Source organism: Phyllobates terribilis, unplaced genomic scaffold (genome assembly GCF_046119375.1).
Source record: "Phyllobates terribilis strain yellow unplaced genomic scaffold, ASM4611937v1 Scaffold_1__5_contigs__length_1240528914, whole genome shotgun sequence".
Classification (NCBI taxonomy): Eukaryota; Metazoa; Chordata; class Amphibia; order Anura; family Dendrobatidae; genus Phyllobates; species Phyllobates terribilis.
The window spans coordinates 225,532,465-225,559,036 of NW_027362761.1; the positions used below are offsets into that span (position 1 = coordinate 225,532,465).

Below are 26,572 nucleotides of genomic sequence, written 5' to 3' on the forward strand. Positions count from 1 at the left end.
GGACGAGTGATGGATGAACTATACCGTATCTATGGGATCGACCGATCCCGAACAGCGCCCTACCACCCTCAAGGGAACGGCGCATGCGAGCGCTTCAACCGAACCCTGTTGCAAATGTTACGAACGCTGGAAGCGGACAAAAAGATGAAGTGGCCCGAATTACAACCTTGGGATTTTCCGTTTTTGCAATTTTGTTTTTTGCTCCCCTTGTTCCCAAAGCCATAGCGGTTTTATTTTTTGGGCAATATGGCTGTGTGAGGGCTTATTTTTTGCGGGACGAATTGTACTTTTATACGACATTACTAGTTTTACCATATCGTGTACTGGAAAACGGGAAAAAAATTCCAAGTGCGGTGAAATTGCAAAAAAAATCCAATTCCACAGTTGTTTTTTGTTTTATTTTCTTTCCACGTTCACTAGATGCTAAAACTGACCTGCCATCATTATTCTCCAGGTCATTACAAGTTTGTAGACACCAAATATGTATAGGTTCTTTTTTATTTAAGTGGTGAAAAGAAAATCCAAAGTTTGCTAAAAAAAAAAAATGGCGCCATTTTCCGAGACCCTTAGCGTCTCCATTTTTCGGGATCTGGGGCCAGATGAGGACTTATTTCTTGCACGCCGGGCTGACGTCTCTATTGACACCATTTTGGGGTAGATACAATGTTTTGATCGCCCGTTATTGCATTTTATTGCAATGTTGCAGAGGCCAAAAAACTTCTGGCGTTTGGAATGTTTTTCTCATTACGCCGTTTACCGATCGGATTAATTCTTTTTTTAGATTGATAGATCGGGCGATTCTGAACGCGGCGATACCAAATATGTGTATGTGGGGTTTATTTTGTATTATTTTATTTTAAATGGGGCAAAAGGGGGGTGATTTAAACTTTTATATTTTTTTTATATTTTTAAAAACATTTTTTTTACACTTTTTGCTTGCTTCTATAGTCTCCATAGGAGACTGGAAGCAGCAACTGTCTGATCGCCTCTGCTACATAGAGGTGATGAGCTGATGTAGCAGAAATGCTCCTGCACTATGAGCGCCGACCACTAGGTGGCGCTCATAGTGATCTTTACATGACAACCACTGGGGTCTGCTGCAGACCCAGGGTTGTCCTGCCCACCCATCAGTGACCCGCGATCACGTGACGGGGTCACCGATGGGCGGGGTAAGTGACGCGCTCCCTGCGCGGCGCTGTTAAATGCCGCTGTCAGAGATTGATAGCGGCATTTAACTGGTTAACAGCCGAGGTGGATCGCGATTCCACCCGCGGCTGTTGCGGGCACATATCAGCTGTAAGAATCAGCTGACATGTGCCTGGTTCAGTGCGGGCTCAGGGCCGGAGCCCGTGCTGAACAGGGATGATGGCCTGGGGCATACTAATATGCCCCAGGCCAGTAAGGGGTTAATGTTGATGATTATGTAAATTAGAATACTTTATAACAACAGCTTGAAAAATGTTTTTAAAATCCGAAATGTTGGCCTACTGAAATGTATCTTCAGTAAATGCACTCAATACTTGGTCGGGGCTCCTTTTGCATCAATTACTGCATCATTGCGGCGTGGCATGGAGGCGATCAGCCTGTGGCACTGCTGAGGTGTTATGGAAGCCCAGGTTGCTTTGATAGCAGCCTTCAGCTCGTCTGCATTGTTGGGTCTGGTGTCTCTCATCTTCCTCTTGACAATACCCCATAGATTCTCGATGGGGTTAAGGTCAGGCGAGTTTTCCGGCCAATCAACCACAGTGATACTGTTGTTTTTAAACCAGGTATTGGTACTTTTGGCAGTGTGGACAGGTGCCAAGTCCTGCTGAAGAATGAAATTTCCATCTCCAGAAAGCTTGTCAGCAGAGGGAAGCATGAAGTGCTCTAAAATTTCCTGGTAGACGGCTGCGCTGACTTTGGTCTTGATAAAACACAGTGGACCTACACCAGCAGATGACATGGCTCCCCAAACGATCACTGATTGTGGAAACTTCACACTAGACCTCAAGCAGCTTGGATTGTGTGCTTCTCCACTGTTCCTCCAGACTCTCGGACCTTGATTTCCAAATGAAATGCAAAATTTACTTTCATCTGAAAACAACACCTTGGACTACTAAGCAACAGTCCAGGTCTTTTTCTCCTTGGCTCAGGTAAGACGCTTCTGGCGTTGTCTATTGGTCATGAGTGGCTTGACACAAGGAATGCGACACTTGTAGCCCATGTCCTGGATACGTCTGTGTGTGTTCGCTGTTGAAGCAATGACTCAATCAGCAGTCCATTCCTTGTGAATCTCCCCCAAATTTTTGAATGGCCTTTTCTTAACAATCCTTTCAAGGCTGCGGTTATCCCGGTTGCTTGTACCCCTTTACCTACCACACTATTTCATTCCACTCAACTTTCCATTAATATGCTTGGATACAGCATTCTGTGAACAGCCAGCTTCTTTAGCAATGACCTTTTGTGGCTTACCCTCCTTGTGGAGTGTGTTAATGACTGCCTTCTGGACATCTGTCAAGTCAGCAGTCTTCCCCATGATTGTGGAGCCTTCTGAAACAGACTAAAGGACCTTTTTAAACGCATCGGAAGCCTTTGCAGGTGTTTTTTGTTAATTATTCTAATTTACTGAGATAATGACTTTTGTGTTTTCATTGGCTGTAAGCCATAATCATCAACATTAAAGTGAGTGAGTTTAATTTTTTTTAAAATTCTGTGGCAGCAGGGTTGAAAAGCAATGTCTGACTTTCATTTGTTCATTTTCACAGATTTTTAATTTATTATTACGTTTGACAGATTCAAGTTATTTCTGTGACCATTGTGGGTTTTTCTTTCATTAAACGAGGACTACCAACAATTTTGACCACGTGTGTAGTTGCATAGTTAATGCTGTGGACAAAATACACATGTCCATTACGTTTAACAGAGGGAAGAGAAATGATAAAGGGAATGAGGTATATGTACAACTACAATGCATGGCTTGGCCAGACCCAAAAGAGCAAATCTCTCCTTCCTGATCCAAATTGTTGAAGCGCCAGTCCAAATATTGATAGAAAAACTTTACACATTTACATAATGTATTATTTATTTTTTCCTAAAAAAACATCTAAGCCCTTTTTTAAACCAACAACTCCCATTGTGACCATCTCCTAAGGTAGACTATTCCAGAAATTAATAGTTCTTATGGTAAAGAACCCTTGCCTCCTCTGGAGATTGAACCTGTTTTGCTCCATATTTAGGGAGTGCCCCATAGTCTTTTGAGGGGGGTTTACATGAAACTGCTTTTGACTGTACTTTTTGTATTGGCTATTTACGTACTTGTACAAATTAATTATGTCCCCCTTAGCCTTTCCTCATAATTAAGATCCTCCATGCCTCTTTTCAGCTTTGTGGCTCTTCTTTGTACGTTTTCTAGCTTCAGGGCATTCTTTCTACGAACTGTTGCCCAGAACTGAACTGAACATTTCAGGTGAGTTTGCACTAACACTTTGTAAAGTGATAGCATTATGTCCCTGTCCCTCGAGTCTATGCCTCTATTAATTCATCACAACATCCCGATGGCCTTAGAAGCCACTGATTGACATTGCATGCTGTTGGTCACAGAACAATAAAAAGTTACCTGTCTAGTAGCAATCTGATGTGCCACCTTCCGATATCAAGCATTGAGCCACATGCAAATACGTCTGGCAGGGCAGTGTGGGAATGTCGAAGTACTCAAATTGCTTCAAAACGTCCCCAATCACAATTTTTTTTGGGGGGGGTATGCTGAAAAAAGTATTTACAAGTAGTAAAACTGTTCTAACATATTCTAAATCAGCAGTAGTATAACCATTACTTAGAATTTATTTAAACTTGTACTACAAAGTCCTCTGGAGTTTTGGTCAGTCTTTCCTAGGATTGTAGACAGAAAGAATACTTCAGTGCTATGTTTCAATAATCAGAAAAGCCCTTACATATGCCTGGCAGATCCCATTTAAGTAAATTAGGTTTGCCAAGATTCATATAGATCCATATGAAAATGAAAACATCACAGCAGTCATAGGTCCATTACAAGCAGAAGCAATGATGTTAGTTTGTAAAAAGCATAACCATTTTATGCTTACCTAAAGGATGATCAGTGAAGGTAGCAAAATGAGTATTGTAAGGAAATGGACTAATATTTTTTTAGATTATTTTTCTCTATTCTTTTTTTCAATATTGTACGTAAAATGTTTCAATGATCATAAATTTAATCACCATTCCAGACTTTTTTTTTTTTATTTCACTGTCGCATGGATCGCATGGCATAACAATGTCACGAGAGCCCCAGGAGAGCCAGTGCTGATACCTCTAGAACAATGCTGGCACCGGAGGTGAGTATAAGTGTTATTATTTTACTGGGGAGAAACATAGGGATTCAGAAGGGCTTGTTTATGTAGTGGACAACCGTTTAAGCAACTTTCTAAAAAGTCTTCATAAAAGATGTACTAACATCTTGCTGTAGCAGAGTGTCTACAATTCCTTTTTTTATCTCAGTGCTTTACAGAAATATTACAAATTTATCTATTCTCCTCGCTCTTCTTTCAGTGTTAGAGATAGCAGGAGAGAAAGGGAGGGGGTTTTATACAACTCTGCAATGGACTGTGAAGTGAGGATCTTAGACTGCACACAAAACAGAATATAAACAAGTTGGAAAACACATGGAAGAGAGACGTACAGTTCTGGAGCTGTGCTGATACATGAAAGCAGGAGGAGACAGCAGCACCCTATATAACCACAGACCTGACATTCAAGCCTGTATTATTTGAAGAGCCACTCTACCACAAGAGAAAATTTTGAAACTTGGATCAAATTGTAAACTGCACATGAGAAGGTCTGAAAATGAATAAAGGAATGAAGATTGCAAACTCAACTAAAGGAAGCTACTAACATATGTGAAAATCTTTTTTTTTTTCAACTTCAAAGGTTTCTATAGATTTAAGTAATATCTGTCTATAGTTGAGAATACTGATAAGAACACAGCGACAAATACTGTGAACTGTAAAATGATGATGCTTACAATCACATATCCCTCCACTATCTTCTTCAGCTTCAAAAACAGCAAAAAGCCATCTATTTTTTTAATTACGGACACTGGCCAAAATCTTGATGTTTACTGGCTGTCTAAATTGTTGGATGGTTGTCAATCCTGTTTGCGGGGACTTTCAAATGCGATCAATTCAATGTATTAAAATAGTCGTTGAAACAAAGTCTATTGATTACTATGTAAATAAATGTAATTCCCTAATAATAAGTGAAGCAAGATGCTATACAAAAAGTAAATAAAAATGACTTAATTATTCATCATACTGCTCATTAATGCAAAGTTGACTTGATCTTACCAACATCCACGTTATGTCCATTTGGTATATTTCCCTATATTACACAAATATTTGGTTACCATGAATCCTTGACTGAAATTCAGTTTTGATGGCGTACCACTGTCTACCACGCCAAGATCTTTTTAAAGTTAAAAGCGCTTCTTGCGGCATGCACCAACAATAGAACATGATTTATACGGTATGGGAAGAAACTGGATGAGATTCTACAGTACATAATGCTACCGTTCAGTGGCAGCTAATGCTACATCCTAGTAATGCATTATAAAGATGAAAAAATATCTATGCTCTTCACTTATGTCTTTGTAGGAATAATACATATAAAACTATTTAGAAATGTGTACAAGAAATTGTTGATAAAAATAACGACTTTATAGGCTCGGGCACAAATAGGCCTTCAAATATAGTATCATATAGAATATATATTTTGTTACATACAGCAATACACCTGAAATACAATAAACCAAACATTGCATCATATCAAGTGATGTCGTAAAAGATACCAATTTTCCATTATTTTCTTTTTTTGTTTTGATAAAATGCTTTTTGAATAAATAGGTACCACTATGTTAGCTTCATCAGTGCAAAGTTAGTGAAAATTTGTAGTACAATGGGATATTAATACCCCTGACGCTATAACCAGCTTATACCACCTGCGGCTCGTGCGGTATATAAACTGCTGACAATATCATTAAAAGCCTAGAAAAATCCCAAATCTCTGGATTTTTTTAATGCTATATAACAGTACATATTGGATGGTGTGTTCAAGCAATCACATCCACCAACAGGAAAAAAAAATCCTTTTGAAAGCTGCGGGTATCTCCAAAGGTTTTCGACACCTTGCAGTACTAAATAGTATTTCTCTATCTTTTGTCCAGTCTTCTTGTTTTGTGCTTATTAGGTAAAACCATGATCAGACCATGCAGCATTTTACTTATTAAATCAGAACACTGCATTTGATGTCAAGCTGAAATACCACAATTATTGTTCTGTTATCAATAAAACATACCTGTCTTATTCTTTTTTCCATAGTCTCCAAAAATAGAAATATATTTATATCTATATATACATATTTCAGCGTATATATACACACCTTATATTCACATTAAGGGATCACACAATTTTATAAAAATTATGTGTTCAAGAAGTGCCACTTATTGTATGGGTCAAGTGTATTGTCTTGACTCATAAGACCAGTGTTCCTATTGCACTGACTACTGATGCGGTCTCCATACAGATACACTGGCGTAGTGGAAGTGACAGTAGTATCAAGGCCTTCCCTCTACAGGCTGTTTCAAGCATAATTCACTTCCGGAAGATACAATGGGCAAATGGTTTTCCAGGTGGTGATTGATGAGATGACCAATGCTGTCAAACACACGATCTTTTGTTCTAACCTGAAAAAAGACAAATGTGAAAGTAAATCTTTGACCAGTATACATTAAAAGGGTATTCCAGGTAATATATATTACTTTGTAAAATAATTAATATCCTTGGTGATCCCCCTCAGCTGTTTTATTTATTTATTTTATTTATCTTACTTATATAGCGCCATTACAGGGAATCTGTCAGTAGGATCAACCCTCCTAAGCCGTCTATATGGGCATGCAGATCATAGGAAGGTGAATAAAATGATACCTTGATATCAGCGATCCGATGTCTTATTCTTGAGATATCCACATTTTTATATATGTAAATGAGCTATTCAGGACTATGGGCCGGACACTGATCTGGATGAGAATCTGCCTCCAGAGATTAAATGAAAGGAGGAATTACCAGTGTGAGACATGTAACTAACCTGAAACAGTAGAACTGAACTTTGTCTCCTTAGAAACACATTTTCTGCAGCTCTCACAGCTCTACTAAATTGCAGCAATATTACAACCCTGGCTGCCTGTGATATGGAAGCTGAGAGGAACCTGCAGATGTGTCTGCAGTGAGATCAGGAGAGCAGAGAGCGGCCATTACACATCACACTGGTAACACTAGTAACCTTTACATATCACACTGGTAACTCCCCCTTATATTTATAAAATTCTCTGGAGGCAGATTCTCATGCAGGTCAGTGTCCGGCCCATAGATCTTAACAACTCATTTACATATAAGAAAAACATGGATTTTTAAGGGTAGGTTAATTTTAACATTGAGAGATCAAATATCAAAAAAAAATTAAGAAAATCACATTGTATAAATTAGATCATTTTTTTGCATATTGCAGTGAGAAATAAGTATTTGATCCCTCTGGCAAACAACACTGAATACTTGGTGGCAAAACCCTTGTTGGCAAGCACAGCAGTCAGACATTTTTTGTAGTTGATGATGAGGGTTGCCCACATGTCGGTAGGAATTTTCGTCTACTCCTCTTTGCAGATCATCTCTAAATCATTAAAATTTTGAGGCTGTCGCTTGGAAACTCGGAGCTTCAACTCCCTCCTTAAGTTTTCAATGGGATTAAGGTCTGGAGACTGGCTAGGCCACTCCATGACCTTACTGTGCTTCTTTTTGAGCCACTCCTTTGTTGCCTTGGCTGTATGTTTTGGGTCATTGTCTTGCTGGAAGACCCAGCCACGACCTATCTTCAATGCTCTTACTGAGGGAAGGAGGTTGTTGGCCAAAATCTAGCAATACATGACCCCATCCATCTTCCCTTCAGTACTGTGCAGTTGTCATGTCCCCTTTGCAGAAAATCACCCCCAAAGTATAATGTTACCCCCACCATGCTTCACGGTTGGGACGATGTTCTTAGGGTTGTACTCATCCTTCTTCTTCCTCCAAACACGGCGAGTTGAATTAATGCCAAAGAGCTCAATTTTTGTCTCAACTGACCAAAGCACCTTTTCACAATAACTCACAGTATCATCCAGGTGTTCATTGGCCAACTTCAGACAGGCCTGCACATGTGCATTCTTGAGCAGGGGGACCTTGCGGGCACTGCAGGATTTTAAACCTTTAAGACGTAATGTGTTACCAATGGTTTTCTTGCTGACTGTGGTCCCAGGTGCCTGGAGATCATTAACAAGCTCCCCCTGTGTAGTTTTAGGCTGATCTCCCACCTTCCTCATGATCAAGGATACCCCACGAGGTGAGATTTTGAATGGTGCCCCAGACCGATGTCGATTGACAGTTATTTTGTATTTCTTCCATTTTCTTGTCTCCTTTTCACCCAATGTCTTACTTATGGTTTTGTAGCCCATTCCAGCTTTGTGCAGGTCTACGATCTTGTCCCTGACATCCTTAGAAAGCTCTTTGGCCTTGCCCATGTTGTAGAGGTTAGAGTCTGACTGATTAATTTAGTCTGTGGACAGGAGTCTTTTATACAGATGACTATGTAAGACAGCTGTCTTAATACAGGTAACCAGTTGATTAGGAGCGTCTAACTGGTCTGTAGGAGACAGAAGTCATAATGGTTTGTAGGGGATAAAATACTTATTTCTCAATGCAAAATGCAAAAAAATTTATCTAATTTATACAATGTGATTTTCCTGATTTTTTTGGGATATTCTATCTCTCAATGATAACCCTTAAATTTATAGATGGTTCATGTCTTTGTCAGTGGGCAAACTTACAAAAACAGCAAGGGATCAAATACTTATTTCCCCCACTGTACCTTAATTGACCACAAATGCACACTCAGCAAATTATTGACTGAGATAGGTCACCACTCAGCATGTCATAGGCTGCACTGGTATTACTGGCTATTTCTTGTGAATCAAGCTCAAGACCAGGTAGTACAGTCCAGTAGGGACTAGTTAAGCCCTAGAATGGGAGGAGCAGGATGTGAGTATGTATTTTCTCATTTTTCAGCATTCTCAGGCATTTATACAAGAATCTATGTTTCCTGGACAACCCTCTAAAAGAGGACCTGTCACCAGGTCAAAAGTGAACCAGTTTTTGCTCTTATTACAGTCATGGCCGAAAGTGTTGGCACCCTTGAAATTGTTCCAGAAAATTAAGTATTTCTCCCAGAAAATTATTGCAATTACACATGTTTTGTTATACAACAAAAAAAAGGGGAAAAAAGGCAAATTGGACATATTTTCACACAAAACCCCAAAAATTGGCAGGACAAAATTGTTGGCACCTTTCCAAAATTGTGGGTAAACAACTTTGTTTCAAGCATGTGATGCTCATTCAAACTCACCTGTAGCAAGTAACTTGTGTGGGCAAAATGAAAATCACACCTGAAACTTATCTTTGCATTGTGTGTCTGTGTGTACCACACTAAGCATGGAGATCAGAAAGTGGAGAAGAAAACTCAAGTGATGTATATAAAAACACGCTTGCGCTACACTGATTGGACTACGTGCAGCTGCTGGTAGTGACACAGGCTCTGTGTGAATGACCTGTCCTGGAAAAAAGGTTCATTTTTATCAGGCACTGTACTTATTCATTCATTGACCTATGCGAGCACACATTGATTTAGTTCAACTATTTACCCTATTACTTTTCCTGTTGTACTCAGTCAGTGCGAGCGCGGTAATACGGTTGTAGGAGAAGAAAACTGAGGACTTGAGAACCAAAATTGTTGAACAATATCAACAATCTCAAAATTACAAGTTCATCTCCAGAGATCTTTATATTCCTTTGTCCACGGTGTGCAACATAATCAAGCAGTTTACAACCCATGGCACTGTAGCTAATCTCTCTGGACGTGGACAGCAGAGAAAAATTGATAAAAGGTTGCAATGCTGGATAGTCCGGATGGTAGATAAGCAGCTTCAATAAAGTTCCAAAGAAATTCAAGCTGTCCTGCAGGCTCAGGGTGCATCAGTGTCAGCGTAAACTATCCGTCGACATTTGAATAAAATGAAATGCTATGTCAGGAGACCCAATAGGACCCCACTGCTGACACAGACATAAAAAACCTAGATTTCAGTTTGCCAAAATATACGTGTGTAAGCCAGAATCCTTCTGGGAAAGTGTCTTGTGGACAGATTAGACCAAGATAGACCTTTTTGCTAAAGCACATTATTATTACGTTTACCAAAAATGGAATGAGGCCTACAAAGAAAAGAACATAGTACCTACAGTCAAATATGGTGGAGGTTTAAAGATGTTTTGGGGGTTGTTTGGCTGCTTCTTGTACTGGGTGCCTTGACTTTGTGCAAGGCATTATAAAATCTGAATGGATGGAAACAAAACACTGGAAAGTTCTGAAGTGACCAGCAATGAGTCCGGATCTATATCCCATTGAATACCTGTGGAGAGATCATAAAATTGCTGTTGGGAAAATGCACCCTTCAAATATGAGAGACCTGGAGCAGTTTGCAAAAGAAGAGTGGTCCAAAATTCCAGTTGAGAGGTGTAAGAAGCTTGTTGATGGTTATAGGAAGTGATTGGTTTCAGTTATTTATTCTAAAGGGTGTGCAACCAAATATTAAGTTGAGGGTGCCAACAATTTTGTCTTTTCTTCCTCTGTTTTTTTGTGTTGCTCCAAAACTCATAAAAGAAATAAACCAGTGCATCACAAAATATGTGTAATTGTTATTTTCTGTGAGAAATACTTCATTTTCTGGAACAATTTCAAGGTTGCCAATACTTTTGGCCATGGCAGTATATTCCTGTTGATCCTCTGAGTAGTCCTTTTTTTTGTTTTCTTACAATCTGCCATACGAATCCAAAGATTTGAGATTTTGTATTCCTAATTTTAGTGCAAATTTTTACTATCTTTATCAACGGGGCTTTGCTCACAGGATTCAATGGGAACAGGTCTTTAGGCTGCTCTTCATTATTACTCTGTGTGCCATGCCGCCTTGGTAAAGCTCATAAAAATAAGCTCTAAATAAAAAGGCCAATTTCTCTGGAACCATAGGGCAGATTTTGAGAAAAAACAAACAAAAAACAGAACACTCAAGAGGAGCAGTTGGAATTAAATAAAAGCAAAAAACTGTCCATTTTCAACCTGATGAAAGGTCTTCTTTGAATTCCCGAGTTCTCAAAAAGCAAAATGGCCAGGGAGAAGGTATGCTACAAGAATAAAAAACGTAACTAATTCTCAACGATTCCATCACTGCCATTCTTTGTATACTTGCTCATAACAATGGGGTGGAACATACCTCACATAAATACTGAAAGCAATCACTGGCTTTGTTGGTCTTGTGTCATATACTATTGCTGCAGTATTCACATGTGGTATACGCCATATTAATTCTGCAGCAAAGTGCACAGAGACTGACAGGAGCACCAGTGCTGTAAAGCTGGAATGGTGGTGGTTCAACAGCTACATAATGCTGCTTTTATTTTTTTATCGCTTCTCTTCCTCCCTTTGCTCAATTTTTTGACAATTCAGATAACACTTTTAAGTAAAACAGCAAAATTACATCAATATTGGTGCAAGTATAAATAGCAACCATTGAAGTCAATGGGCCTCAACAGCAGTGCAAGAAGGTCCATTGAACGACCTATCTGCTGCTGCTGTAATAATTACAGATATTTGAAAACATAGCCTCAGATATCAGGGGCCAGGGCAATTTTTTTTATCTTAATCCTGGTTGTTTGCTTAAAAAACAATCCAGAGTACACCATTTTTATGCTCCATTTGCTTGTTAGCACTGCAGAATACAGATCTGTTCCATATTTCAGGGATAAAAATCCAGAAATTTGAACTGAACGTGGAAAATATTGGCCTCTTTTTCCATTCTGTTGCAGTGTGTCAGTCAAGCTATTCACACTAGGTCTCTGTGAAGAATAGTATTAGCAAATTACAGGCCTGCTATGTAAAACCGTGGTTCTCTGTCAGACATATCACCTATAAGACTGTTCCAAAATCAGACATTTCTTCCATCTCCATTCTGTTGCAGTGTGTCGGTCAAGCTATTCACACTAGTTGTCTGTGAAGAATAGTATTAGTACATTACAGGCCTTCTATTTAAAACCGTGGTTTTCTATCAGACATATCACCTATAAGATTGCTCCAAAATCAGACATTTCTTCCATTTCCATTCTGTTGTAGTGTCTCGGTCAAGCTATTCACACTAGGTGTCTGTGAAGAATAGTATTAGCAAATTACAGGCCTGCTATTTAAAATCGTGGTTCTCTGTCAGACGTATAACATATAACTGCGTTCCAAAATCAGCCATTTCTCGTGAATGTGGAAAATATTGTCCTCCATTTAAAATGGGCAAGGTGCGTGGCAAGGGACAGGGAAGTGGACGTGATGGTGATGGTGCATGCAGAGACCGAGGATGTGGCCGTGGGCAAGCTGAAATTGTGCCACAACAAACACCCACATCTTGTCGCTCGACCTTCTTGTCCCAATTACTAGGGCACCACAGTACACCACTATTGAACCCAGAGGAGTGTCAAAAGGTTATTGGTTGGATAGCAGGTAATGCTTCCAGTCACTTTGCCACCACCACCACCCTGTCTTCCACACGGTCAAGTCTCAGTAGCCATGAGTCTGTAACGCATATTCATCACACTGATCCTCCTTCCTCCCACCATGCCGAGTGCCCGGAAACAACTAATCCCACAATTGACAGAAAGTCAGGAGAAGGACCAGGGTGCGGAAGTGGAAGACGAGGTGGTTGATGATATAGTAACTGACCCAACCTGGCAGGGGGACATACAGAGCGAGGACAGCAGCACACAGGGGGAGGGAGGCGTAGCACCACAACAGGCAGGAAGAAGCAGTGTGGTGGCCGCAGACACAAGGCGGAAAAGCATTCCTCGTAACGCCAACACAACGGAAGTTGCCAGTACAACTGTTAGGTCTTCCCGAGTCTGGTTATTTTTTTAAAGACTCTGCAGATAACCCCAAAAAGGTCATTTGCACCACCTGCTAGGCCAGCATCAGCAGGGGTAACAAAACTAGCAGCCTGACCACCACCAGCATAAACAGGCACATGGCAACAAAGCACCCGACTAAGTGGGCCGAACCCCAGGGTCCAGGAACAGTGTCTGCGGGTGACACCCCTGCTTGTTCCGCATGCACGCCAATCCCCTGTCCATGGCGCATGCCAAGATGCCTCTCTCCCTGCACCTTTCATTGCATACTTTCAAGTAGCACCATCAGCAAGCACGTCCACGTCCTTGTCCCAGCACAGCGTTCAGTTGTCCCTACCTCAGTCCTTGGAATGCAAGTGCTGATACGCAGCCAACGCCCCACAGGCCACACTACTAAATTCACACATTCGCGAATGCTTGTGCTCGAAATGTTGCCTTTTAGGCTCGTGGAGACAGAAGCTTTCCGCAACTTGATGGCAGCGGCTGTCCCTCAGCACTCAGTCCCCAGCTGCCACTATTTCTCCTGGTGTGCTGTCCCCGCATTACTCAAGCACGTGTTCCACAACATTAGCCTTGCCCTCAACAACACAGTTACTGGGAAAATCTACCTAACCACGGACACGTGGACAAGTGCTTGTGGGTCATCACGGTACATCTCGTTGAAGGCACACTGGGTTAATATAGTGGAAGCCGGAACACAGTCGGACCTTGGGACGGAACACGTCCTCCCGACGCCGAGGATTCCGGGCCCTGGGTCAATCAGGGTTTCCCCCCACATTTCACAGCTCCTGCACCTCCTCCTCCTCTTCAGCCTCCATCTCCGAAATGACCACATCAGTCGCAAGCTGGATGCACTGCAGCACTGCTTCGGCCAAGCGGCAACAGGCTGTGCTGAAGCTAATATGCTTAGGTGACAAACCCCACAACGCTGAAGAGTTGTGGACAGCTCTGAAAGATCAAGCAGATCTGTGACTGACACCGCTGACCCTACAGCCAGGCATGGTCGTGTGTGACAATGGCCGGAACCTGGTGGCAGCTCTGAGGCGAGACGAGCTCACTCACATACCATGTCTAGCTCATGTGCTTAACCTCGTCGTTCAGCGGTTTCTCAAACCCTACCCAGATCTGTTGAATCTGCTTGTCAAAGTACGCCGCCTGTGTGCAAATTTTAGAAAGTCAGCTACAGCTTCCGCCGCCCTTGCCGTGCTTCAGCAGCATTTGCAGCTTCCAGCTCACCGACTGGTGTGCGATATCCCCACGAGTTGGAACTCTACATTGCTGATGTCGGGAAGGATTTGTGAGCAGAAGAGGGCAGTTGTTGACTACCAGCACAACAAGGACGCCAGTATTCAGTTCAGATTCCACACATAAGTCCTCAGGAATGGATACGGATGTCAGACATATGTACCATCCTCCAAAACTTTGAGGTATCCGCCAAATGGTGAGCAGCAATGACGCCATAATTAGCATCACCAACCCGCTTCTCTGTGTTCTGAAATGCTCTCTGCTCACAATTAAAGAGGATGCATTGCAGGCGGAGCACGATGAGATGGAGCAAGGAACCATACAGGGTGATTCCACCAGTCCAGCCTCATCTCATCCCAAAGTGGATTGGGTGACAATGAGTAAGAGAAGGAGGAAGAACAGGAGCTAGTTTCCTGCGCTATAGACGGTACTACCTGCACAACTGTCATACCGTCTGTTCAATGTGGATGGCCTGAGGACAGGGAGGAGGAGGATGAGGAGAAGAGCATGGTCAGTCGTCCTCTTGGTGAGGACACAGAAGTCTTGCCTCTTTGCAGTCTGGCACACAAGGCTGAGCTTATGTTACGCTGCCTTTCCTGTGACCCTAGCGTTGTCCAAATTTTGGGTGACAGTCATTACTGGTTGGTGACACTTCTAGACCCCCACTACAAGGAGAACTTTTTGTCTCTTATTCCCATGCAGGACAGGCCTAATAAAATGGTGCAGTACGAGAAGGCCCTTGTTGCGGAATTATTAAAAAATTCCCATCTGAAAACGCTGGCAGCAGAGGTCACAGTTCATTGCACAACCAAGGAGTACAGGCGAGAGAGACACAAATGCAATCCAGCAGAGGCGGGGAAACACTGTCAAAGTTCTGGGACAGTTTCCTCAGACTCTCCTATCGCACAGGCCCTGAGGCGTGGAGTACTCTCCCAAGGAGGGAAAAGTTTCGGAAAATGGTGAGGGAGTACCTTGCCGACCGTACCAATGTCCTTCGTGATTCCTCTATGCCTTATAATTATTGGGTATCCAAGCTGGACATGTGGCATGAACTGGCTCTCTACACCTTGGAGGTCCTGGCCTGCCCTGCCGCTAGCGTTTTTTCAGAGCGGGTTTTTAGTGCCGCTGGTGGAACTATAACCGATAGGCTGACAATGCTGACAGGCTGACTCTTATAAAAATGAACAAGGGCTGGATTGGGCCAGACTTCTCAACACCACTGAATGATAGCAGCGTAACAAACTCAAATGCAGTGTTTTTTTTTGGGAGGTCTAACTCTATTCCCATGCACCTCTGTCTTCACACCCAGACATGGGTATATGCTTCCTCATTTGTCTATTTGCTCTTGCCCTCCTCATTCTACTCATCCTCCACATCCTGCTCCATATCACCACCATATCACCATATCTATGTCTCTTGCAAGGGGCATTGGAGTGCCTCCACATTTTTGGCAGGTGTTGCATTCACTGCATAGGCAAACAGTATGGGAGACCCACTTCCTAATAATGGGAACATTGTTTTCAGGAGGCCCTCTGACCTCTATGTCTCTTGCAAGAGGCATTGGAGTGCCTCCAAATTTTAGGCTGCCGTTGCATTCACTGCATAGGCAAACAGTATGGTAGACCCACTCCTTTTTAATGGGAACATGTCGTACTCGTTACTGTAGCCCAGCTCCATGTGTTAGCAGGGTTTTTCCTAAATCTTGGCAGCCGTTGGACTCACTGCATACCCTATAACTGGATAGTAGACCCTCTCCTTTCTAATGGGAACATGTCGTTACTGCGGCCCAGCTCTATGTGTCTTTAAATTGTTAGAGGGGTCTTTCCTAAATTTTGGCAGTCACTGGACTCACTGCATAACCTATAACTGGATAACAGACCCTCTCCTTTCTAATGGGAATATGTTGTTACTGTGGCCCTGCTCTATGTGTGTTTAAATTGTTAGTGTTTTTTTTCCTAAATTTTGGCAGCCACTGGACTTACTGCATGCCTTATAACTGGATAGCAGACCCTCTCCTTTCTAATGGGAACATGTCAGTTCTGAGTCCCACCTCTATGTGTCTTTAAATTGTTATTGGGGTTTTTCCCAAATTTTGGCAGCCCTTGTAGTTACTGCATGGGCATTACCACTATAGGAAACTCACTCCTTTATAATGGGAACATTTTTTTTACTTAGACCCTCCTCTATGTCTCTTCAAAGAGGTATTGGGATGAGTCCAAATTTTTGGCAGCCCTTGCAGTCACTGCATATGCAATAACAGTATAGGAGACCCACTCGTTAATAATGGCAACAACAAAGCATAGCCGGCTGATGGCTCTCTAACAATAGCGAGGGCCGACTTCTGGCCCTTTAAGAATAGTAAGGGCCGCCTGATGGCCCTATAAAAATAGGCTTTGTGACTTTCAGAGTCCCTCCATCATAAATGAAACAGGATGTGTCTGATGATGTGTCACACACCACATGGCCAGATAAGGTTGTAAAATGTTAAAATGACATTTTCCGGTGATTGCATTTGTCTTGGTTGAAAGCAATGCAAAAGTGCAAAAACACATCAAAAACGCTACATGTGAACATAGCCCAATGTGTGGAGGAGCATTTTTGTTTTTGTATATTTATTTTGCCTTATATACAAGTCATTATCCTGGAAAGGATATTCCTTAACATATTTTACAGGAAAATCCATTTTGGTTTAGTTTTTGTATGTTTTATTGTGAGTCCGTAAAAGTGGCGTAATACCTCTGACAACGTTGCTGAAAACAGTAACCTGGGAGTCAGAAATGCTTCCAGGGGTCTTACCCATGCTGTTCCCATGTCATTTGAGCACTGTCCCCATCGATTTGGGCAATTTTTAGGCCCTCTGCAGACCGCTGGGGGGAGCCGCCGGAAAAATGCTCGAGTTTCCCAAAAACTTACATTGGGCTCATTACACGGACCGAGCACTCGAGCATTCCAATTTTCTCGACCCGAACAATGAGTACCCGAGCATTTTAGTGCTCGTTCATCACTAGTTATTAACTATTGCTGAGACCCGCAACGTTTGGCAGATTGGAGAATCCCCAGCAGAACCTTTTATCCCCATCACAAAATAGCATGGTAGGTTGGATGCCTGACCGCCACTCCTTTCATTCGCTGGATTGCCAGAAAAAAACAAGTGCAGCGCTTGGCAGCCCCATGACAGTGAACATAGCAGCAGTCGAGCATGAGCACGGCTATTCCATTCTAACAGGGATAAAAGTTCCAAATTCTGCCAATCGGTGTGGGTCCCAGCAGTTGGACCCTACATCAATTATCCTATGAATAAATGATAACTTGGTTTTACCGTACATCCCTTTTAAGTACAATACAAAGTATTGTGCATTGAACCTGTACTTTAAGGTCTATATTATGGAACTATAGGCACACCGATATAATCCAGGATAGTACAGAAAAATATTTAATTGCTTCACTGTTCTTCACTTTACCTAATGATGTTCTGGACCGATACTGTTAATCTAGGTTTATAACAAACTACAACAAGTTATAGGGTCGGGGTACTTATAGACATTTCTGAAATATATCTCTCTTCTATGCACTTGCGGGTGATGATTGGTGACTGAACACTGAATTGAAAGTAGACATCTGGTTCAGTGATCCTAATAATAATGTGCACTGATGTGTAAACATTAAATCTGTTCTGGCAGGAACACACATGTCTAATTTGGGACTGTTCTAGCATTTCTGAACTTACTGAAGTTTTCTTAAGGTCACAACTACTACTATGTTCATCTACCCATAAGTCTGTGCAGAGGATTTCTTTGTATCTCAAATATAAAATAAAGTGTTAGATCTTCAGGAAACAGTCTGCGCTATTATTCAAGCCGGTAATGACTACATGGAGTATTATATTCATGTCCTGTCTAACACTGAAGCTGACCCAAAAATATAACGTATTTACATCCTATAAGTTCCAAACTGGATACTTAATTTGGACAACAATTTAGCACATTTTACATTTAAACTAGGCTAAAAGTGATTATTTGCAATTACTCAATCCATAATGTAATATATAATGTTGTCTGCTATATACATTGACTAATATTTGTTCTCAGTGGTACATATAGTGACTGCTGGCATATTTTGATGTTTGTTTAAAAAAAATCAGACACAAGCATAGCAAGTCCAATTCAGTGTGTCAGAGTGGTCTCACACTCTTTAAAATCTCATATAAATTGAAACACCAGACCAATGTATTCTTCACATAAAAATATTTATATCCATTAAAGTGCATAAAGTGCAAAAATAAAATCGAGCAAGAATATATACAAAAAAATAGTACACTTTCGATGCATACTGCTACCTTAAACGGACATTGCTGTAGATCCATAGGAGAAACTCCAACATGATGAGACACTGCAAGGAGGAACAGGACACCGGAACCGGTGCAACATTTTGAGGGTAACCACCCCCTTCTTCAAGTATGCACAATGTATCCCAGGACTGTTTAAATAGCATATGTCATGTGATCACTTTTTTTAAAAAAACAGCAAATACAAGCATATAATAGGCATATGACATATAGTGGATGAAATAAGTATTAAACACATCACCAATTTTCTAAGTAAATATATTTCTAGAGGTGCTATTGACATGAAATTCTTACCGGATGTCAATAACAACCCATCCAATCCACACAGGCAAAGAAATCAAACTATAGATGCCCATTTGTAATAATGAAAAAGGACTCGGGGGGGTCTGGGAATGTATTGAACGCACGTACTGAAATTTATTTAATACTTCGTACAAAAGCCTTTGTTGGTGACGACAGCCTCAAGATGCTTCTTGTATAGAGATAGAGAAACTAGTAGCATGCATTGCTCAAGTGTGATTTTGGCCCATTCTTCCACACAAACACTCTTTAAATCCTGAAGGTTCCGTGGGCTCCTTCTATGAACTCTATTTCTGAGGTTTAGTTCCTTCCATACATTTTCCTATGGATTTGTTTCTCTGAAAGCAATTGAGATTTTCATTGACAGAGTGTTTGGGATCATTGTCTTGCTGAATTGTCCACCCCTGTTTCATCTTCATCATCCTGGTAGATGGCAGCAAAATTTTATCAAGAATGTTTCAGCACATTTTTCCATCCTTCCTCCATATCACTGTTGGAATGGTGTTTTGGGGTGATATGCACTGCCTTTTGCCCTCCAAAAAGGTGTGTATTATGGTATGAAAAAAGTTCAATTTTGGTCTCATCTGATCAGACTACATTCTCCAAGTATTTCACAGACTTGTCTGAATGTTGTTGAGCAAACTTTAAACTCGCTTGAACATGCTTTTTGTTCAGCAATGGAGTCTTGCATGGTGAGCGTGCATACAGGCCATGGAGGTTGAGTGCATTACTTTGAAACAATTGTACATGCTGATTCCAGGTCTTTCTATAGCTTTCCACAGGTAGTCATTGTCTCTTGAACAACTCTTCTGATAATTCTTTTCACTCCTCTGTCTGAAATCTTGGTGGGAGCATCAAGTTGGTTAATGATGTTCTTTCCACTTCCTGATTATGGCTCCAACGGTGCTCACTAAAACCTGCAGTAGTTTAGAGATTATTCTGCAACTAATGCCATCAGTATTTTTTGCAACAATAAGGTTGCAACGGTCTTGAGACCGTTCACTGGTTTTACCCATCATGAGATGTTTCTTGTGTGCACTTTGGTAATGAGACACCTTTTCATAGGCCATCAGTTGAACCATCTGATTTTATTTTTCAGTAACTGCCAGGATTGCCTTCTAATTATTGATATATTTCAGCTGGTGTCATGACTTTCCATGGCTTTTTGCACCTCTTTCTTCATATGTTCAATACTTTTTCCCTAAAGGGATCCACAAGAAATGTCCAACTTTTTGACCAATATTCCCTTCTAAATACGGATACTGAAATAATTGCAAAACTTATAGAAAATAGAATTCAGAATATTTGCTCCAACGTAATTCATTTAGACCTGGTTGGTTTTATACAAGGTAGATACACAGCAGATGCTACCCGTAAGATCATTAACTTATTATCCCTTATTGAAAAGAAACAACTGCCTTCTCTGGTCTTACCCCTAGATGCAGAGAAGGCATTTGATAGGGTCCATTGGGGATACTTATTTGCCACACTGAAATTTAGATTTGAAGGTCAAATTTTAAATGTTATTTCAGCATTGTATTAAATTCCAACAGCAAAAATCAATGCTAATAAGTAATAACTTCTTATCTAGGGGATTTACCATCTCTAATGGCACTAGACAGGGTTGTCCCCTGTCCCCGATTTTATTTGCACTTATAATCGAGCCGTTAGCAGAAGTCATCAGAATAAATTAAAATATCAAGGGCATACCATATTATTCGGACTATAAGACGCACCAGACCATAAGACCCCCCCCCAGATTTTAGAGGAGGAAAATAGAAAAAAAATTGAAGCAAAAAATGTGGTCATGATGCACTGTTACGGGGGAGGGGGCCTGCTGCTGACACTGGTATAGGGCTAATGTCCCTCAATTCTGTTAATATCCTCCATCCTGGTATATATGGCCCCTCCTTCCTTTTATATGTGGCTCCCATCCCCATCCTGGTATGCATGGCACCCCAATCCCCCATCCTGGTATGCATGGCACCCCAATCACCCATCCTGGTATGCATGGCACCCCTCATCCTGATATGCTTAGCACCCCCATCCTGGTATGCATAGCACCTCTGATCCGCATTCTGGGAAGCATGGCATCCCTGATCCCCATCCCGGTATGCATGGCACCCCTGATCCCCATCCTGGTATTGATGGCACTCCTGATCCCCATCCTGGTATGCATGGCACCCCTGATCCCCATCCTGGTATGCATGGCACTCCTGATCCCCATCCTGGTATGCATGGCACCCCTTGATCCCCATTCTGGTATGTAAGGCACCCCTCATCCTGGAATGCATGGCCCCCTCATCCTGGTATGCAGGCACCCCTCACTCATCCTGGTATGCATGGCACCCCTCATCCTTGTATGCATGGCACCCCTCATCCCCCCTCATGGCACACTGACCGCCGGCAGCTGCAGGAGCCGTGCTGTGGGTACAGTGTGAGCGCTATTAAGGAAAATGAATATTCACTGCTCTCCACGCCCAGTATAGGCTGCAGCAGGCAGCTCCTGTCCCCTGTGCCCGCTCCTCCACCACTGCCGCTCCACCACACCCACCACCACCCACAACCACAGCCACCCATATATGTTCGGACAATAAGATGCACCCCCTAATTTCAATCTAAGTCTCAAATTTTTAACTTTAACATATATACCTAGCTCCAAAATATTATTAAAATGAATTTCCTTTCAAACGGGAAGAAACATGTATATCATACTTAGGAATACATTTAACAAGTCCCTTATCTAATTTAATTCCCATAAATATATCTTCCTTACATAGAAATATCCAACTAAATATTTCAAATATTGCCAAGTCGGAATTGTCATGGATTGGTAAAATAATTACATATAAAATGATAACTCTACCAAAAATATTTTATGCTTTCTGTTGCATTCCAGTTTTAAGCCCAAAATATTGGATTCAAAAACTCCAGTCTCAATTCTCTAGACATATCTGGCAAAATTGGGCTAGAATTGTGAAAAATATTTTAGTGAAGCACAAGAAAATTGGAGGTTTTAATTTTCCAAATCTCTTAATTACTCAAGGAACGTTTTAAAACAAAGTCAAAAATGGATCAGTGAGGGAGAAAGTGCTAGTTGGTTGGGAATGGAGAAAACATTTAATAATAATAATAAGTCCTTATACGCATTAATAGTTGCACATGTAATAGACCCTTTTACAGTTCTACCAAAATTGACAACAATCAAAATCACAGTGTCAACTTGGAAACACTTTCTTACTCTTCTTAATAAGAAAAATTCCAATACCAGATCAAAAATTATTCCGCTGGTTGCATTTGAAATTGTTCTTCCTAAAATTAATCTAATAAATTGGAAAAAAAACCTTATGGACATTCTGGTAGACAATACTTTAATCCCTTTTCAAGAAATTCAAAAGAAATATAATTTACACCCCAGTGAATATAATAACTGGTTAAAAATTAAAATAATTTAATTTAGTTTTACCCTTAGATATTAGAGATATATTAAATAACTCATCTAATGGCTCTTTGTGGAAAACAAACATTTACCAGAAATTTAATGAAGATCAATCTTTCAACAAAAAAATTAACATAATTATTTGGGAAAGAGATTTACACCAAAATTTTAGTTTAGATCAATGGCAAAAAGTCTTAAATCTAACTTATTTCAACTCCACTTGTGCCTCTCTCCAGTAAACATATTATTAGATCCTGTCTAAGTGGGTTTTTAAACCTCAAAAATTGCATAGGGCATTCCAAACTCAATCGCCGCTGTGCTGGAGGGAATGTGGTGAGATTGGTATTGTTTGTAATTTTTTTTTTTTAAACTGCCCAAAATTAAAAACTTTATCGTAGGAAATCCAAAAACTCATTTATAAAATTACACAGATTAAAATCATTCTTACCCCACAATTAGTTCTTTTCTCCATTGACATGGAAAATATTCCAAATGTATTCAAACACATAATATGCCATATTCTATTAGTCACTAAGCATCTATTGGATACTAAATGGAAACAAACTCAAGTTCCAGCCTTATCCGTAATAATTGAGAGAATATTGGCTCACAACGTATACGAATACACCTTTGCTCTTAGATACAAGAACTTTACCAGGTATACAGCAAGATGGCTTCCATGGGTGGCAAACTATATGCCCAAGTTACGTATCAGTGAGTCCTAATGCTACACTGTCTTACATGTTTTATATTTGTACGCATTCAATCACATTATTCCAAAATCATTATATGACATAAATATAATGTTATATTTATTTGATTCATTACTAATGTTACCGCTTTGCAATGTATCCTTGGTTCCCCAGTTTTTACCTTGATTTTCCCTTTTTCTTTTCTGTAATCCCTTACCCATAAACAGTTGAACATTTCAATAAAAAATACTTTGAACAATACCTTTTTCCCCTGTGTCATTTCTCATTATCACACATAACTTAATTTATGGACATCTAAGATTTGATTTCTTTGCCTGTGTGGATTGGATGGGTTGTTACAGACATCTGGTGAGAATTTCATGTCAATAGCACCTTTAGAAATATATTTACTTCGAAAATTGGTGACGTGTTCAATACTTATTTCACCCGCTGTATAGATCCACATAAGGACGGGCTGAAATAGATACAAATGTAGGGGTTACACAATTTACTGAAAGTGCATATTGATTTAGTTAAATACTTAAGCTCCTTACATAATAAGGACATCTATTAACCTAGAATTCATCCAAGGAATTTTTTTTCCTTTACTTTACAAGAACAAATTAAAATTAAAATTCTCGTGCATTCTTTTTAGATTTACCATGTCCAATTTATAAAGTTTTTCTTTGGAGAAGTTTCTTTTCCATTTGTTGTGCATTTTGGACAAGATGAAAAGGTATGAAAAAAAATCACTAAAATAATCTACTTGTCTCTATATCTGATCTTAATACAGGAATAATGAAATGTGTTATTAAAAGCCACTGGAAACTGTTACAAAAATACACTAAATGTGGAGTTTTATGTAAAGATAACCAACATTTTGTCAGACTTTATTGAAACAAAATTCCCCAAACAGATGCAGCTTACAACAGAGAAAAGGGGGTTACATACCCATGTTTATTCTGTCAGAATTGCTCGGTAATTGTAAAAGGTTATTATGTAGTACATCTAACCCAAGGACATATAATTCCAGCGAACGGTTTCTATACTTGCAATACTGAGAATATAATTTATGTTTTAAAGTGCCCTTGTGGTAAAGCATATGTGGGTCAAACATCGCATCCAATTAAAATCCGCTTGACAAAACATCTTTCGGTGATTCACTTATATGAGATAAAAAGAAATGAAAACAAGAAGGAAAAACAAAAGAAGGATGAGAATAAAATGAATAGGAATACATTTGGAGAAACAAAGGTAGCACAAGATTTTCATGAGGCTGGACATCCGTTGTGTGAACTATGATGGTTAGCTGTGGAAACAAGTTTCGGAACAGAGTGCACAACTAATGGAGAACAAACTTCTCCAAAGAGAAATCTTTTGGATTTATATGTTGGACACGGTAAATCCAAAAGAAATGAATGAGAATTGTAATTTTATTGTGTTCTTGTAAGGAAAAGAAAAAAAATTCCTTGAACACGTAAGGGGTTAATAGATGTCCGTATTATGGAAGTAGCTTAAGTATTCAACTAACTCATTGTGCACTTTCAGGAAAACTGTGTAACCACTACATTTGTATGTATTTCAGCATGCCCACATGTGGATATACAGTGTATGTAATATGTCTATTATATGCTTGTATTCACGGTTTTTAAGAAAGTGGTCACATGACATATGCTATTTAAACGGTCCTGGGATACATTGTGCATGCTTGAAGAAGAGGAAGGTTACCTCTGAAATGTCGCACCAGTGTGCAGGCGTCCTGTTCCTCCTTGCAATGTCTCAGCATGTAGGAGTTTCTCCTGTGGATCTACGCACTGCAATGACTTCCAGTTTTTTATGTGCACTTCTTGCTATATACACCAATCAATATTTAAATTGCAAAACAAAGAAGAACAAGCCATAAGGTTATGCATATCGAGAAAGTAGAAGGTGTCACTCAGATCTGCAAATGATCAAAGTTTCAAGCAGCTAGTAAGTGAGCTTCTCATCTTTGGATGTCTATCTCCACACTTAGGCTCTTCAATACTTTGAGCTTTTTGACTAATCTCATACGTCAGTCTGAAAATAAGGAACATAAGCAGCTGATCCAAGAAGAAGATGAGGATAAAGAGGAATAAGGAAAAGGGAGGGCCCAAGAAAGAAACCAAGTAAGACAAGGCTTGAGTCAGGAGTATCCAACTGTAACCAAAAGGATAACTTTGCAGACTTGGTATAGTTTTTTCTGTTTTGAGACAAAGTATTAATGTGTATATTAAACTATTGAGTATATAAAAACAGTAATTATATGCAGTGTCAATTGCACCAAACAATTCCAGTCTGGCATGAAAAACAGATTTGAAGCAATTTTTTTAAGGTACACGAAACATCAAAAATCAGATCAATTCTTCAGAGTTGTGCAATGCTTGTTTGTCGGAGTGCCAGTTATTGACATTTGTCGCAAATTGAGAGGGACAACATATTTTACCTGAGAGACCTTGGTTTATCTCTCTGACATATGGCAACGTAGGAAGGCAGAGATGTCATCGCTGTTCAAAGATGAATGTCTCAGTGGTTCGGAGAACAATGTTGAATTAGAATTACAGCAAGATGTGCAAAGAGGCAAACCTCTGCACGGAAGAATCGTCAGATGAGAAGAATAAAACTTAGTGATCCATTTTGTACTGCAAGTGAAATTGGACATCACCAACCCTAAGGCATCAGGGTCTACATAAAACATCAGAAGGCGTTTGCACATTGGGCTATAAGCCAAATGTCCTACTACAGGTGTTGCACTGACCTCTCAAAGGCTATCATTGTGCAAGGTAACATGGCAATGGAGGCTGGAATGGAAGTCTATCCTCTTCAGCACTGAGTCCTGCTTTTGTCTTGGATGCAATGAAGAGGCCTCATGAGGGAACATCACACTGGTCCTGCTCCTAGGATTATGGCGTGGTGTTGCACAATGCCAGTCCCCTCTAGTCTTTATTCCAGGTACATGGGATAGCTCAGTGGTACATTCATTTGGTCATGGAACCATTGGTAAGGCCATTTCTCCAAAGTGTCCCAGAAGGTGTTTTTCAACACAACAGCACAAGGACACATGTTGCTCATGCTACTGTGGGCAGCCTGTGTGGCCGAAATGTGCTACCATGGTTTGCAGAGTCTCCAGATTTATTTCTCATAGAACACATCTGAAACATCATTCATCGGCAATTACAAAGGGAGCTGCCAGCTGCGTATCTTGATGATTTTCCCAAAGCATTCCTCACACAACCATTAATAACCTTATTTATACCATGCCAATGTGTGTGAGCATATTTACAGTATATGTGTGGCACTCATACTTGATATTGAATAAATCAAGATATTTTGAAAATGTTGCTTTCATTTTTTTACCATTTGCACATCACTAACATGTCTATCAATCCTGTGATTTCCATAACTCCAAGGCTCTTCATTCTTGGTGTTGTAATTTCAATGTTGAGGTGTGTATATTGTAATAAATGGATCA

General features: G+C 40.4%; 1 protein-coding gene across 2 annotated transcripts in view; it reads right to left on the minus strand.

Moving 5' to 3' along the window:
• Positions 1-849: 849 nt before the first annotated feature.
• SHC3 (SHC adaptor protein 3) overlaps positions 850-26,572 on the minus strand; it is a 143,388-nt gene continuing 117,665 nt past the window's right edge. For both annotated transcript variants that reach the window (XM_073671006.1, XM_073671005.1), the window contains exon 13: positions 850-6,733. In XM_073671006.1, coding sequence (XP_073527107.1) covers positions 6,605-6,733 — 129 coding nt within the window. In that variant the 3' untranslated portion in view covers positions 850-6,604. The remainder of the gene's footprint in view (positions 6,734-26,572) is intronic.